The 17,182-nt window shown below is 42.8% G+C and overlaps 1 protein-coding gene across 21 annotated transcripts in view; it reads right to left on the bottom strand.

Annotated features, from left to right (window-relative positions):
• Positions 1-530: 530 nt before the first annotated feature.
• Positions 531-17,182, bottom strand: part of KIAA1217 (KIAA1217 ortholog) — a 521,587-nt gene continuing 504,935 nt past the window's right edge. For 12 of the 21 annotated variants that reach the window (XM_070472065.1, XM_020882299.2, XM_020882301.2 and 9 more), the window contains 6 exons: positions 9,433-9,552; positions 5,784-5,819; positions 5,556-5,633; positions 3,856-5,445; positions 3,220-3,342; positions 531-2,506 (listed from right to left, as the gene is read on the bottom strand). In XM_070472065.1, coding sequence (XP_070328166.1) covers positions 2,012-2,506; positions 3,220-3,342; positions 3,856-5,445; positions 5,556-5,633; positions 5,784-5,819; positions 9,433-9,552 — 2,442 coding nt within the window. In that variant the 3' untranslated portion in view covers positions 531-2,011. Of the gene's footprint in view, positions 2,507-2,992; positions 3,343-3,855; positions 5,446-5,555; positions 5,634-5,783; positions 5,820-9,432; positions 9,553-17,182 lie in introns of those variants that run through there. The other 9 variants (XM_020882302.2, XM_020882300.2, XM_020882307.2 and 6 more) reach the window with 4 other exon arrangements.

Here is a 17,182-nt window from a genome sequence, read left to right as displayed (position 1 = left end):
TTTCCATGTGCCTCTTGGTCATCTGTATGTCGTCTCTGTACACTAAACCTAGTGTGGTCATCATCTCATGACATATGTAAGTCAGATCATTACACTGCACACCTTATGCAGCAATATGCATATTGTGTCAGTTGTGTTGCATTAAAAGTGGACAAAAAAGATACCTGCCCTGAGTGTACCCTGAAACATGTGATTACAATGACTACTTAGTAGAGATGTACTAACATTTCTGGTGAAGGCATCCCAGCTCAGTAAACCTAAAGTCTGAGACCATTAATAATCAGGTGCTAAAGCAATAGTAACATTTGTATTTAGCACCAAACCAAGTTAAATATTGGGGGTGGAGGGTCAAAAAATAATGATAAGCAAGTCCCTGAGACTTCTTGTAGTCAGTTCATAATCTTGGTATTATTTTCACTAGTTTTTCTGCTGATATTTAAATGAATACATAATAGGGTAATGTTAGTGAGAATATTTCCCTCTAGACCAGTGATCTCTTTTAAAATTGAGAACTCAAAAAAACCAAAATCTTAGTGATAAAGGCATTTTATTTCTACTTTACTTCTACTGGAGATGAAGAAGCAAAAGTTAGTAAGAGTCCATCTAGGAAAGGAGGGTGGTAGACACTATCTGGTTTGCTTGCTGTCAGCTAACCCTTGCTAAGCCAGGAAGAAGGTTGGAGGTTTCATGGGAAGGCACTATATTTGTAATGAATTTCTCAGAAACTCACCATGCACTGCCCCAGAGCTTTCAGAAAACCCATCTGCATCTGGTTACATGTTTTCTTTCCATGCCCTCAAAGCCAAAAGCATTTAACTTGGTAACAGTTATGTTTGTTCTTTGACTAGGAAGTAGTTATAGGGACAAGGTACAAAAAATAGTAAGCATGCAGCCCTTTATTTAGTTTTGCAAAGTCTCTGCTTATAGTTCTGTATATTACATGACTGTGTTATACAAATACACTTATTTACAAAAACACTCTAGCTGTGCAAACTTGTTGCTTTTTAAAAATGTCTGGGAAGTCCCATTTCTGCCCATCCCAAGATAGATGTTTAAAGCATGCATAAAAATGAACTTTGGTGTGGGAAAACTACTCTATGTGCTGTCACATACAGTATTTTTGGTGTCTATTTATATATTTACAAAAATTGATCAGTTTACAGAACCGTACAGAAGTGTACATTTTAAAATCCACAATGCAGTAGTGTGGGTTACCAGGTCTCAGAAAACAAAGGGAAGATTTAGATACTGCAAAGAAAACAACTAGAGAATCCCAACATGTTGAAAAGAAAGAAAAGCAGAACTAGCTTGCTTGGGCTGGCAAATTATTATACATAATTTTTATGGCAGTGCAGCAGGGTTGATAATTGCCTTCTACATGTGCCTCTGTGTCGGCTTGTGTAGAAGTTCATTGGCTTCTTGTCTAGCACGCTACTTCCAAATGTACAATGCTATAGTATCAAAATGTTTTGGCAAAAAAGATCTCGAAAGGAATCATGAAGTTTTGACAAAAATAGAAATCTGTAATAAAGCTAAATAACACTAAAATAAAAGGAAATATAATAGTATCTGTTTTACAATTTGTATAGTCACACTTGTGTATTTCTCTGTTCACTTCTAGTCTCCGTAATGAAAAATATTTTTATACAAAACATACTAAAATTCTGGAATCATACATGTTTTACATGCTTAATACATTTTTTATTTTCCTGTCTCACACACACCCTTCTCTCTTGCCATACTCTCCTTTTTGGTAACACATGCTTGCTTCATTTAACAGGTACTGAATAGAGACAGTAAACACTATGTAATTAGAACAGCAACAAAGTAAAAAAAAAAAAAATAAGCTTTACTGAAGTCTGTTAATCCAGTATTTAGCACATACTTTGCATTAAGCCTCAAACAGTACAGCAATATGTTACATTCTCTTGTGAAAACAGTAAGACTGTTAAAAAAAACTTTTTTTTTTTCTTAAATGTAACTCCAACTTGTGTTTAATTGGATTTGGCCTTTAAGAGGTTTCCTTTGCTGTGGATGGGGTGGCTTTGCTTGAACTTCCGTTCTGTGCCTTGTAGCTGGTGAGGCTAGGAGTGTGGCTGCTCCTGATGCTCTTTGCACCTTGATTCAGTGAAGTGGGGGAGGCAGGGGAGGGCGGGGAGGAGGAGAAGGAAGGAGGGGCTGCTCGGCCATTTTGAGTCTGCAGTGAGAATGACAGATGGTGACCTTTACCTGTATGAGTGGGGCTCTGAAACTTTAAGGAGCCATTAGAGACAGAGGGGATCAGGGAGGCGGAGGGAGCAGGTCGTCCTGTTTGGGGGCTGAGAGGGTTAGAAGGAACCGATGGTTTAGTAGCAGGCGGATTAGGGAAGTTAGGGCCGTCACCACTAGAAGAAGGCAGAGAACCGCTTTTCCCAGAGCTGGGAGAAAGGGCTGGAATCTTAGAAGCAGGTAAGGAGGGGAAAGTAGGCTTACAGTCCCCACCAGCTTTCTTAGCACTTCCATTAGCCTGCAAACAAAGATGGCGGGAGACAGTTTGTCAGAAAGCTGGTAACACCATCAGTCCACAGGCTCTGGCAACACAGCCCTTCTGAGGATCATTAAATCAAAGACACCAAACCAAACTTAAACCAGTTCAAGGCCTGAGCTAAGTCTTGTCATGCTGTACTGGGCCTGGTAGAAACCCCCCAAGTGCCGGGCAGAGGATGTACAGAACAGGGAAGAAGGAAGAAGAGCACTTGGAGGACAGGCACATCATTCTCCTACCGTCTCTGGGTTCGGGGGGTGGGGGGGGCATGCGGGGGGCTGTTACTGGGGTGGGGGTGGGGCATCATGATAGTTAATATGCCTCTAGTGCGATGCAGTCCACACACACATTAGTACTGGTGACTTTCAGGGCAGCCTTTTCTCTCGGTTTTCCCTAGGTGTTCTGACGAACCACTACACTCCCCCAAGGAAAGCCACCTGGCCTGCCACCTTGTTTTTACAGGTCAACTTTGGAGTCACACAGTGAAAGATGTTTTATTGCGAGCATGCAAAAGCTTGGTGAGAAGTTCAACAAAGGCTTTGAGACTCTCTCTTCATGCCCCCAAATCCAGGATGTCTAGATAAACTGTATCTTAACAAAGAAAAAAATGCAATATTTGGTATAAACTAAGTCAGTGACTTGCTTCTCTTAAGCGCAAGAGTGTCCATCCAAAAGTGGGTTTAAGGTAAAACTACCTGGCGGTATTGGCGGGGATCCTGCAGTTTGGACTGCTTGCCAGGTTTGTCCAGGCTTCCGGGTCTGTTCTTGGAACTCATGGGGACTGGCATCCTGCTCGTCTGAGGGGTCCCGCTGGAGCCCTGTGGGGAGGAGCGGCAAGAGGGGGGAGAGAAAGGATGGTGTGGGTGGGTCATTCGAGGCCACCCCACTGGTGCAGAGAAGCTCAACGTGAGAAGCCACAGCCCTACATGCAGGACAGATCTAGGAGACGGACATCAGGAGACACCACTGGGGTTAATTCGGAGAATCAAACAATGAAACTGCCCCACTACTGATCAAACGGATTTTAATGTGAGTATCAGAGCAATCACTTCAACGGCAAATAGCTGGCCCAGCATCCTTGGGGTTTTCCCAACACCAGTCAGCAACAGAGGTAAAAACAGAAATCGATTAGCTGTTAGACACCTAGCTGTTGTTGTTTTGAAGGCGAGGGAAAAAGTGTGAGAGAAAGGGATCATGGTGAACAGACAACAAAACAAAACGAGCCACCTGAAAGGAAGCGAGTCAATCACAAGACACCTTTTGCTAATGGTGATTATGGCAGATTTAAGAAAGCAGCTGGCTCTTTTCATTTTTCCATCAGACCAAGATACCTTACGTGAAGCTGAAGGTATAGATGAGGGGGGCTCTAAGGCAGTGGATGCTTCATCCAGGACTAGCAAGGATGGGGGACCGGCCTCCTGGGCCGTGTGGGATGAACTTGCAACAGAATCTCTGTGGGAAGAACATGAGGTCTCAACTAGGGCTTTGGGACTCATCTCACTGATGGTATTTTCCAGCTGTTTGATGGTCTGCTCCAGGCTGTCCAACGTTCTGTAGGTATTTTTTCTGATTTCATCAGTTCTCGAAACCAGAGCAGTGCTCTCCGGGCTGGGATGCTCTAGTCTCCTGAGCAGGCTTTTAGGGGCGTCTTCGGATGGAGACCTACTGATCTCGAATCGCTTGGCTTCCTTGTGCTGCTTCAGCGTGCCATCCTCCTCCTCCTCTTCGTAGACCACCACCTGTAACGTCTTCTTCCCAGTCTTGGTGCCTGTGCGAATGGCTTGCGTGAGAGCCGCAAGCTGCTTCTTTGGGAATTTGAACTTGAACTTTTTCTTGGGGCTTTCAAACTGGTCATCAGTCACGTTACCCTGGCTTTCTGAGCTTGGAGAATCGGTTGGGTTGAACTTGATCTGCCCGGTTTTATTCACTTCCTGTCCTCCTGACACTCCTGTCTCCACTGAAAGGAAGTGTGGCTGCAATTTACTCCTAGCTTCCTGCCCTGCTCGAGGGCTGCCCAAAGCCCCCTCCTTAGGAAACTTTTGGGGAGTGTCATTCTGGACTGCAGGGTCTCCAGTCTCCTCCTCTTCTTCTTCCTCAATCTTTTCTTCCCTCATCATTCTCTCCAGTTCCTCGTCACACTCCTCAAATATGGTTGAAAGTCTCTTGTATGCAGCCCGGATGTCCATGGGTTCATCAAAGATGATGATCACGGGTTTCTTGTCCAGGCACACCACAGGTTCTTCACTTTCACTGCCTTCCTGCTGGGATATCGTCTCTTTTTTTGCATCAATGTTGACCGTCTGTACATCTTCCCCCTGTCGGCTCACTATATCATGGACCTCCCCGCTGGAGAGAACTTGGACCGCGGTTTTGGTGATCATGAAGGCAATGTTGTCGGTTGCCTTCTCCTCGCTGGGAGAACTTGGTGTGGACTCCCCTTCCTCACTAGGGGTCATGTTAGTATGCTTAGCTCCCTTTGGTCTTAGGACAACTTGGCCGAATTCTGTCATGGGAACCTCTTGGTCTTGAGTTTTGACATCACGAGTCGTCAATTCGGTTGATCTAGTGGTAATGGGAATGTGACCCTTCTCTGCATCTTCTTGTCCTTGCTGACTCTTTGTCTTCCCATAATTCATCTGATTCTCAGCGTCAGATGCAGGGTACTGCAGCCCGGAGATTTTAGGTCCTTTGTTGATTTCACATTCGAATGAACTAACACCAGAGAAACTAGAATTGACCTTAGACACATTTTTCTGGGAATGGTTTTTACTGTCTCTAAGTAAACTCTTAGTGGAGAGGGAACTTTCCTTCATTGAGATGTCAGTTTTGTATTCTGCTGTTCTTGCTGCATCAGAAATACTGTTTTCCACTCCTCTTTCCCACTTAGGATGGTCACTCGGCGTGAGAACCCCTGGGGTAACCTGAGAGGAAGGGTGGAGGGGGGAAACCACACAGAGTGATCAGAAATGGATCTGCAGAGGAAGGGGATCAGTCTGCATGGTATCAGCTGGAACATATCTGGTGAACTCACCTTCCGGGACTCCATTGGGGGGCCATTTTCACATTCAACATCAGATTTCCGTACGTCTTCGTGGAAAAATTCCAAATTCTGGTAGAATAGTGTAGGACACGTTACTCCACAAAACCACACCCCCGCCCCCGAAGTGGACTACAACTAGAGTGTTCCTTTAATTACACTTCCAAAACATGCGGGCCAAGCACGCCTGTTACACACCAGTCCAAGCCTACAGCTGTTTACCTTGGGTTGCTTGGTTCTCCAACTTCCAAAAATGCCCTGTGTTTGCACAAGATGAAAATCTCAATTAGCAAAATGCTTCAAGGATTTCAAATGTTGATAGGGGGAGCAGTTAAGAGAATATAAAGGAACTGATTCTGGACCAGCACGTCCTCTTTTCACCATCTGACTGTGAGCTTAGCCGACTCTAAAACCAGAGGATTGGGGTGGTGTTGTAGAAAGCACAATATATCAGCAGGCAGATTTTGATTCTGGCCCAGATCTGCCACTTAACTGTGTTATTTTAGGCAAGTCATCTCACTTCCCTGGGCCTCAGGTTTCTTGCTTATGAACCACGGAAACATTGGTTGGGTGTGGTACTTTGAGATTAAAAAATAAACCCCAGAATCATTATTTTTCCCTGGCCAAATCATAGCTTTGAAAACTTACTTGTAGTTTGTACTTGCACTTGCCAAGCAAAGTGTCAAAATAACCTTCAGACTAATCATAGCCAAGATGATCAAATCCCCATTCAGAGTGACAGTGCCTCCAAAATGTCATCTAAACATTTAGAAAACATACTTGAGGCTGAAGTGGTGACTGTGCTGTCATGATTCAGCTTTGAGACGCTGGGTGCTCTGATTTAGAGGGAGATGTGTCTGAGGTTCCCACCAAGATTCAGAGGGTGAGAGCCCAGGGGAGAGGACCGGGTGTGGAGAACGTGCTGCCTGGGGGGAGCCTCGGGCCCCGTCCACAGCCCTGACACCAGCCCCGCCTTGTCACTTCCAGGGTCGTGCTGGCCCTGCTTCTGGCGGCAGAAGCCCAAGAGGAAGAGGTGGTCAGAGCAGACTGGGACGTGACCCCAAGAAGGCGGCTGGGTTTAAAGCAATGACAACATAACGAAGCACAAGAGCCCAGGCCCCACCAGGGACAGCCTCGATCAACCCTACTGCCCAGCCGGAAATAGAGAGTGTCTGTACACATCCAAGGAGTAACAGAGAGACGACAGAGTCAGTGTTAATCACATGGAAATACGGCAGGGGATCTGAAGCGTGGCAGCCATCAAACACCTCCTGTTTAACCTCTCCTCATCCCCATCGGGCCCCACACAGGTGCAATGAGATTCAGCTGCTACAGTGTAGCAATATCTCTTGTCTTAAGATTTCAACTCCAAAGAGGGAGTCAGCATAGTCTGCTAGGACCTGAGTGTGAATATACCCAGAGGAGAAGCTGGCATGTGCAGGGCTGCTGTTCCGCTGACCCCGTTTACTGGGGGGTTAGGGCTGGCATCTGTTCTGATTGGTCAGTCCACGTCATACCCAGTGAAATATTTCAAATGCCACCCAGAAATATATGTATTTTAAAACAGATCTAGCAGCAAGAATGGATCTGCTTCATGAAAGGAAAATGACTCTCCTCTGATGGGAAGTCACTAAGGTAAAGATGTCAAGTGTAGGTTTCACATGACCTAGCGTTTTTGGTGCTGGGCTAGAAAAATGAAGGCAGGGATCAAAGCAAGTGAATTAACTTTATCAAGGGTAACTTGTTCACAGTTGTCATGTAATCTCACAATGATAACTTAGTCTCAGATAGTCAAGACTCTGCATGAAATGTAATTAAGCCTCATGAATGTATCTGTTTTGGGACTCTGAGATTTGACTGTTCAGACAACTAGTGAAGCAGAGGTAATAAGCATTTGGACAAGAAACCAAAATTAGAAACATAAGTTATACAAGTAAGTACTAGGCTAGCACTTCACAATAGAGAAGAATTTTAAGAAACATTTGATTTATGGAAGAGAAGATGAATAGCCCAAGAAGAGGTTAATAATGACAACAATTTGGGGACAGTTCTGATAGTCATGGTTATTATGAAGGAGATCAGTCTACTCAACATGATTATCCAGAAAAAGCACCTGTAATTAAACCTAGTGTTTAATGGCCTGGTGTTGGACAATCAGTATAGACTTGCTCTGTATTTGATGGACCCTTGATTGAGATCTATGTGATTGATGGGATATGGATTTCTAATTGTAGGGCAAGAAACCCCATGCAGCATTTTAGCAAATTAGAAAAATTCTATAGTGAGATGATGAGTTTCTGGAGGGATCCTCAAGAAGCCCCTGGTTAGTATTTTAGAAGAAACAGTCACACTGGTTCAAGTACAGCATATAACTTGGGACAAGCCAGGGCCTTCTATAAGGCCACAGAAGGAAACTGCTCAGACTGAAGAAGCAACATATTTCCATTGTAACTGTCACACATTCAATTCATACTAATAGGAGATTTTCTTCATGAGAAAGGTAAATCAACAATAATCTCCCGTGGTGCCTAGAGATCCCCCTAGCACCTGGTTAACAGTTTCATTTGCCAGATACGTGGCAGGCGGAGTTTGCATGAGGCCCTGGGATGGCTGGGGGCCAGCGAGCAGCAGGGCAGCCTCTGGCAGGGCTGCAGAGCTGGCAGCTGTAAGCCAGGACTGCATCTCTTGAAGGACTGTGCTGGGATAGCCCTCTGGTTTTGTGATCCTGTATCTTTTCACTGAACTTACTTATCCCTGGACCGAGGTACCTACATGAAGTAGCTACAGGGCTCTATGTTATGGCTGATTTGTTTGACTTTACTTAAAGGAAGCTAGAAGCTTTGAATTCTAAGATACAAGTTCCTGGCAGAAAATGTTAAGACTTTTTACCCTGAAACTAAGAGGCTTCATTCATAGAAGATGACTGTTTCCAAAAATCACCAAAGCTCCAGATTCAATTTACAGAGTTGAAGTTCAGACATTCAGGTTAATCTCCTTAAAGTCCTTAGAGGAAAGGAATTTACGCTAAGCCACCAGGGGCTTCCTTGGTGACTCAGCTGGTAAAGAATCTGCCTGCAGTGTGGGAGACCTGGGTTTGATCCCTGGGTTGGGAAGATTCCATGGAGAAGGGAACGGCTACCCTCTCCAGTATTCTGGCCTGGAGAATTCCATGGACTGTGTAGTCCATGGGGTCGCAAAGAGTAGGACATGACTGAGTGACTTTCACTTTCTTTAAAGTCCTTATGTCATGACATTGACCTTGTTTCAGAGCCTAGTTATCTCTTTGGAAACTTTGAGAATGACACAAAGTATAGTAGCACTAAAGTGATACTGAGCTTGTTGACTTGGAAGGTGCACTTTGAGAATCTGTAGTAGTAACAAAAACTCTGGCATCCTCAAACATGTGTGAACGTCTCCATGGTTACACCTGTGGATGGCAGGTCAACAATTTTGCTGAGCATTTTCTTCCTGGAATCTAAAGCTTTTGCTTACTTTTAATGTAGACATCTTTGGTCCAGAAGACACATTAAAAATTAGAAAAAGTGCTACCTGCTTCAGGTTTCCATTTTTTTTTCTCTTAAGAGTTCTAGAGAGTCTAGATGATGTCTTATCTTTGGTTTGGGGAGAAAATGCCTAATTCTGCATCTACGGTTGTGTGCTGTGTACAGAACAAAGCATCCACTCTGGAAACCCGAACCAGAGGTCTCTAGTGAACCCCAAGCTGTGTCTCCATTAGTTTAAGGAGGGGGAAAAAAAAAAAGGTGAGGAAAAGAGAGAACACACAGAAGCTCAAGCACAGGGCGATGTTAGTGTCAGAGCCAGGAAAGAAGGACGGCCACGGGGTGGCCAACGTGTAACTGCCACGTATTACCTTCTTCTCCTTGGGTGGGGCGGTGGCCCCCGGCCTAGTGTCTTTAACGTGGCTGTCAGCCCGGGACTGCTCAGCGTGACTGTTTGAATTTACATCCATAAAGGAACACTTCTGGAATGCCTAAGGAATTAAAATACTGAGGTTAACAAGGATGGAGTGCAGTGAGGCGGTCAGAGGGAACAGCTGGGAATCCAGAGGATTTCCCGGTTGAGACCCCAGCCTGGTCCTGCGTGTGGGACGTGCTGGGGCCAGGGAGTCGGTGCCCTGAGAACCGACTCCCCAGTTGACCTCAGGTCAGCAAAGCCCTTATTTTTGGGGCCAAGATGAAATGGACAGAGCCTTTGAAATCCAAGTCCTTTAATTCTGTTTGGGTGAACCTGATTTGTACTTAGTAGGGCTTCTTTGAAAGAGTTTTGACCCTTAAAAATGATGACTGTGTAAACGAATTAATAAGCTATCTTTCCAGTTTCCATTATATTTTTGCCAGTTTTATTGAGATGAAAGGGCACAAGATACTGTAAATTTTTAAACCTTAAAATGGAAGTAATCTTTAACAGTTCATTGTTTGCAGTAGCAACATAGTCCCATGCTCTGGACTATTCTGCTGTAGAATAAAGTGAATTTTGATCAGCCTGGGAGAAACCAGAACTCCACAGACTTGTCTCTCAACTCTAATGACTGTAGTTACTGGAGTGGAGGGCAGCCAGCTTTCAGAGAGAAAGCATCAACTGTGTATAGGGCAGAAACTCAGCGATAATATACATGATGTAAGAGCAGGAGAGTAACCCAAGCAGCGACGTTCCCTGAAATTACTGGTTCAGTCAGGCTGTATGACATCCAGTTAAAAAATACTGTTACCTGGGCCACACCTGGAGAATTAAGCCAGACTCTGCACTGTAGGACTTTTTTTTTAAGTTTTCAAATTTTTGTTTAATGGGACTAGGGTTGATATATAATGTTGTGCCAATCTCTACTGTACAGCAGAATGACTCGGTTATATACATAATACACGTTCTTTTTTAAAGATTCCTTTCCATTATGGTTTATCACATGATACTGAATATAGCTCCCTGTGCTATATACTAGGACCTTTTCATCCATACTATGTATCTTTATATAATAGTTTACATCTACGAATCCCCAACTACAAGCACCTCCCTCCCCCATCCTCTCTCCCTCGGCAACCACAGGTCTGTCCTCTGTGAGTCTGTTTCTGTTTTGAAGACAGATTCATTTGTGCCATCTGATAGTATTTCTTTCTCTTCCTGGCTTGATTTAGTATGATAACCTCCAGGCCCATCCGTGTTACTATAGATGGCATTATTTCTCTGTTTTATGGCTGAATGGTATCTATTGTATGCATGTGCCACATCTTCTTTATCCATGTATCTGTTGTGGACATGAAGGATGTTTCATGTTTTGGCTATTGTGAACTGTGCTGCTATGAACATAAGGGTGCATTTATCTTTTAAAAACTGGAGTCGAGTTGCTTTATAATTTAGTTTCCGCTGTACAGCAGAGTGAGCATGTACACACCCATCCCCCTTTTGGGTTTCCTTCCCATCTGGGTCACCACAGAGCGCCGAGTGCCCTGTGTCACGCAGCGGGTTCTCGTTAGTTATCTACTTGATACACAGTAGTGTGCGTGTCAGTCCCAGCACCCAGCTCACCCCAGGTGCCCTCCTCTACCTCCCCGGCGTCCGTATGTTTGTTTTCTACATCTGTGTCTGTTCCTGCTTTGCAGATAGGTTCGTCGGTGCCATTTCTCTAGACTCCCCGTATATGCATAAGTATAATTGTTTTTCTCTGACTTCACTCTGAAAGACAGTCTCTAGGTCTATCCATGACTCTGTAAATAGCACAGATCTGTTCCTTTTTAAGGATGAGTAATTCCACTGTCATATCTTTTTGCCTTTTCATACTGTTCTGGAAGGAGGAGAAGGGGATGACAGAGGATGTGATGGTTGGATGGCATCACCAACTAGATGGACATAAGTGTGAGCAGGCTTCGGGAGTTGGTGATGGACAGGGAAGCCTGGTGTGCTGCAGTCTGTGGGGTCATGAAGAGTTGGACACGACTGAACTGAATAAACTGAATTCCACTGTGTTGGGTTGCCCAAAAAGCTTTTTTCAGGTTTTTTGGTTTAGGAGTTATAGAAAAACCCAAATGAACCTTTTGGCAAACCCAATATAGATGGACCACATCTTTGTCCATTCTTCTGTTGATGGACATCTAGGTTGCTTCCATGTCCTGGCTATTGTAAATAGTGCTGCAGTGAACAGTAGGGTGCATGTTCCTTTCAGATCATAGTCTTCTCCAGACATATGCCCAGGAGTGGGGTTGCTGGATCATATGGTAGTTCTATTATTAGTTTTATTTTTTAAAGAAACTCTATACTGTTCTCCATAGTGGCTGTATCAATTTACATTCCCACCACCACTGTAGGAGGGTCCCCTTCAATCCACACCCTTTCCAGGATTTACTGTTTGTAGATATTTTGATGATGACCATTCTGACCAGTGTGAGGGGACACGTCATTGTAGTTTTGATTTACATTTCTCTAATAATTAATGATGTTGGGCATCTTTTTATGCGCCTCTTGACCATCTATATGTCGTCTTTGGAGAAATGTCTGTTGAAGTCTTCTAACCACTTTTTTATTGGGTTGTTTATTGTTTTGGTATTGAGTTTCATGAACTGTTTATCTTGGAGATTAATCCCTTGTCAGTTGCTTTGTTTGCAGATATTTCTCCCATTCTGAGGATTGTCTTTTCATCTTGTTTATAGTTTCCTTTGCTGTGCAAAGTTTTTGAGTTCAATTAGTTCCCATTGTTGTTTTTGTTACTCTAGGACTTGGGTCAAAAAAGATCTTGCTGTGATTTATGTCAAAAAGTGTTCTGCCTGTGTTTTCCTCTTAAAGAGTTTTATAGTATCCAGGCTGACATGTAGGTCTTTAATCCATTAGAGCTCTGTCCAGTATATGCCCAGGGGTGGAATTGCTGACTTCCACTCAGCAGTTCTATTTTTAGTGTTCTGAAGAACTGCCATACTGTTTTCCAAGTGGCTGTACCAACATATATTCCCATCAGTACTATAGGAGAGTTCCCTTTTTTCTTCACCCTCTCCAGCATTTGTTAATTGTAGACTTTTTAATGATGGCCATTCTGAATATTGTGAGATGGTATCTCATTATAGTTTTGATTTGCATTTCTATAATAATTAGTGATGTCGATCATCTTTTCATGTGCCTCTTGGCAATCTGTATGTCTTGTTTGAAGAAATGTCTGTAAAGTCTTCTGCCCATTTTTTAATTTTTTTTTGTTGTTGTTGAGCTGTAAGAACTGTTTGTATATTTTGGAGATTAAACCCTTGTTTGTCAAATTATTTGTAAATATTTTCTGCCATCCCATAGGTTATCTTTTCATTTTTAAAAAATGGTTTCCTTTGCTTTGCAAAAGCTTGTAAGTTTGATTAGGTCCATTTTGCTTGCTTTTGTTTTTACTTCTATACCCTTAGGAGACTGATCTAAGAAAATATTGATTTATTTATGATTTATGTCTGAGAATGTTTTGCCTATGCTCTCTTCTAGGAGTTTTATCATAGGACTTTAACTCCTCAAATTATTCTAATGTGCAGGCAAGATTAAAGACCAGTTATTTAAAGGAATAATTTCAAATAATCATCTCATATTTCTTAATGTCAGGTACTGTCATTTGGAAATACCTGTAGACACAAAGAATAACCTGTGCCCTCCCCAAATGAACATTCAGCACAGGTTTTGAAATACACACAGAGCTGATGCCCAGCATCTTCCCCAGCCATTCTGGCTCCTGGTCCCCCCCTTAGACACCCTGTCCTCTCTGATCCTGGAGAGGCCCCCGGCTCTGCTCACTAAGGCCGTTCGCCATCTCCATTGGGCTGTTAGACCCTGGACTTCAGAGCCAGTGGTTTCTTCCTTCTGATGCCCAGTGACATGAAGCAGGAAAGTTGCCCCACATTGCACTTGGGGCTGCAGCTCTTGCTTGTCCTGCCTCAGCGGGGCGGGGGCTCCTAACTCCGTAGAGCCTGTGGAGGCGAAGACGCCAGCTGGGCCACTGGCTGACTCTCTAGTGCAGCGGGCTAACTGATGAGGTTGGTTACCTTAGCAGCGGGCTAACTGATGAGGTTGGTTACCTTAGCGTTAGAGCCCTTTACTCACCACCGTCACCTGACCACCAGTAACACAGCAGGAAGCTAGATACTCTGCCTTTGCAAAGCTTTCAGTCAAAGGAAGCATCCAAGCCATTCAGATCCCAGTGGAGGGGACATCCTCAGTGTTGGGACACAGGGGGGCGTGCAGGGCGCTGCACAAGCCTAGAGGCTTTCAGCTCTTTACTAGTCTTGTTCACCTTTCACAAGTTAGAATTACCTAGTGCTTTGCTTTCACTTGAACCAAAGGGGTCATGATTTATATACCATGATTGATTATTTATACTCTATTTGTTATTTAATATTGGCATATAATTGACTGACAATGTTCTGTTAGTTTCAGGTGTATAGCAAAGTGATTCAGTTGTACATATACACATATCTGGCTTTTAAAATTCTTTTCCCATTTATGTTATCATATATTGAGTAGAATTCCCTGTGCTGTACAATAGGTCCTTGCTTCTTATCTATTTTATATATAGTAATGTGTACATATTAATCCCAAACTCCTAATTTATAACCCCCACAACGTTTCCCCTTTGGTAACCTAAGTTCATTTGCTTAGTCTGTGAGTCTGTTTCTGTTGTGTAAATAAGTCATATTTTAGGTTCAGTATTTCAAAACCCTAAAAGATGATGCTGTGAAAGTGCTGCACTCAATATCTCAGCACATTTGGAAAACTCAGTAGTGGCCACAGGACTGGAAAAGGTCAGTTTTCATTCCAATTCCAAAGAAAGGCAATGCCAAAGAATTTCAAACTACCACACAACTGCACTCATCTCACACACTAGCAAAGTAATGTTCAAAATTCTCCAAGCTGGGCTTCAACAGTACGTGAACTGAGAACTTCCAGGTGTTCAAGATGGATTTAGAAAAGGCAGAGGAACCAGAGATCAAACATCCATGCCAACATCCATGTATCATCGAAAAAGCAAGAGTTCTAGAAAAACATCTGCTTTATTGACTACGCCAAAGCCTCTGACTGTGTGGATCACAACAAACTGTGGAAAATTGTTAAAGAGATTGGGAATAGCAGACCACCTGACCTGCCTCCTGAGAAATCTGTATGCAGGTCAGGAAGCAACAGTTAGAACTGGATATGGAACAACAGACTGGTTCCAAATCAGGAAAGGAGTACGTCAAGGCTGTATGTTGTCACCCTGCTGGTTTAACTTACATGCAGAGTACATCATGAGAAACACTGGGCTGGATGAAGCACAAGCTGGAATCAAGATTGCTGGAAGAAATATCAGTAACCTCAAATATGCAGATGACACCACCCTTATGGCAGAAAGTGAAGAAGAACTAAAGAGGCTCTTGATGAAAGTGAAAGAGGAGAGTGAAAAAGTTGGCTTAAAACTCAACATTCAGAAAACTTAAGATCATGGCATCTGGTCTCATCACTTCACAGCAAATAGATGGGGAAACAATGGAAACAGTGAGACACTTTATTTTGGGGGGCTCCAAAATCACTGCAGATGGTGATTGCAGCCATGAAATTAAAAGATGCTTGCTCCTTGAAGAAAAGCTATGACCAACCTAGACAGCATACTAAAAAGCAGAGACATTACTTTGCCAACAAAGGTCCATCTAGTCAAAGCTATGGTTTTCCCAGTAGTCATGAATGGATGTCAGAGCTGGACTATAAAGAAAGCCGAGTGCCGCAGAATTGATGCTTTTGAACTGTGGTGTTGGAGAAGACTCTTGAGTGTCCCTTGGACTGCAAGGAGGTCCAACCAGTCCAGTCCTAAAGGAAATCAGTCCTGAATATTCATTGGAAAGACTGATGCTGAAGCTGAAACTCCAACACTTTGGCCACCCGATGCAAAGAACTGACTCATTGGAAAAGACCCTGATGTTGGGAAAGATTGAAGGCCAGAGGATAAGGGGACAACAGCGGGTGGTGAGATGGTTGGATGGTATCACTGACTCAATGGAATGAGTTAATGGAATGAGTTTTAAGTAAGCTCCAGGAGTTGTTGATGGACAGGGAAACCTGGTGTGCTGCAGTCTATGGGGTCACAAAGAGTTGGACAAGACTGAGCAACCGAACTGAACTGCTATTTGTGATATCATATATTTGTCTTTCTCTGACTTATGATGATCTCTAGGCCCATCTGTGTGGCTGCAAAAGGCATTGTTTAATTCTTTTTGATGGCTGAGTAGTAGTCTGTTGTGTGTATGTGTGTGTGTGTATATATATATATGTACCACTTATTCTTAATTTATTCCTCTGATGAACATTTAGGTTACTGCCATGTCCTGACTATCATAAATAGTGCTGCAATGAACACTTGGGTGCATGTGTCTTTTTGAGTTATGGTTTTCTCTGGATATGCCCAGAAGTGGGATTGTTGAATCATATGTGGTACTATATTTAGTTTAAGGAACCTTCATCTGTTCTTCATAATTGCCTGTACCAATTTACATTCCCACCAACAGTATAAGAGGGTTCCCTTTTCTTCACACCCTCTCTAGCATTTATTGGTTTATAGATTTTTGACTGGTGTGAGGTATCTTTGACTGGTGTGAGGCAATACCTCACTGTAGTTTTGGTCTGCATTTCTCAGAAAATTAGTGATGTTGGGCATCTTTTCATGTGTTTTGGGGGCATCTGTACATCTTTGGAGAAATGTCTATTTAGGTTTTCTGCCCATTTATTGTTTTTTTTTTTTTAATTTTTTGATGAGCTATTTGTAAATTTTGGAGATCAACCCCTTGTCAGTTGCTTTGTTTGCAAATATTTTCTCCCATTCTGAGAGATGTCTTTTCATTTTGTTTATAGTTTTCTTTGCTGTGCAAAAGCTTTTAAGTTTAACTAGGTCCTGTTTATTTTTGTTTTCATTACTCTAGGTGGTGGGTCAGAAAACTTCTTGCTGTGATTTATGTCAAAGAATGTTCTTCCTAGTGTCTGACTTACATTTAGGTCTTAAATCCATTTTGAGTTTATTTTTGTGTATGGTGTTAGGGAGTATTCTAATTTCCTTCTTTTATATGCAGCTGTCCAATTTTCCCAGCACAGATTATTGAAAAGGCTGTCTTTTCTCCATTGTATATTCTTGCTTCCTTTGTTATAGACTAGGTGACCATAGATGCATGGGTTTATCTTGGGGTTTTCTATCCTGCCAATACCATATGTTTTGATCACTGTAGCTTGCAGTAGAGCCTGAAGTCAGGAAGCCTGAATCCTCCAACTCCATTTTTCTTTCTCAAGATTGCTTTGACTATTTGGGGTCTTTTGTGTTTCCACAGAAATCATAAAAAGTTTTTGTTCTCATTCTGTGAAAAATGCCATTGTTAATTTGATAGGGATTGCATTCAATTGTAGGTTGCTTTGGATAGTATATTCGTTTTCACAATATTGATTCTTCCCATCCAAGTATATGGTATACATCTCTTCATCTGTTTGTGTCATCTTTGATTTCTTTCATCAGTATCTTGGGTGGTTTTGTGAATACAGGTCTTTTACCTCCTTAGAGACTGGTTTTTTCCTAGGTATTTAATTCTTTTTGTTGCTATGGTAAATGAGATTGTTTCCTTAATTTCTCTGATATTTTTGTT

This window comes from Odocoileus virginianus, chromosome 9, assembly GCF_023699985.2.
Source record: "Odocoileus virginianus isolate 20LAN1187 ecotype Illinois chromosome 9, Ovbor_1.2, whole genome shotgun sequence".
Lineage (NCBI taxonomy): Eukaryota > Metazoa > Chordata > Mammalia > Artiodactyla > Cervidae > Odocoileus > Odocoileus virginianus.
Note: the sequence above shows the minus strand (reverse complement) of the source record. Positions and strands in the feature narration are given on the sequence as shown.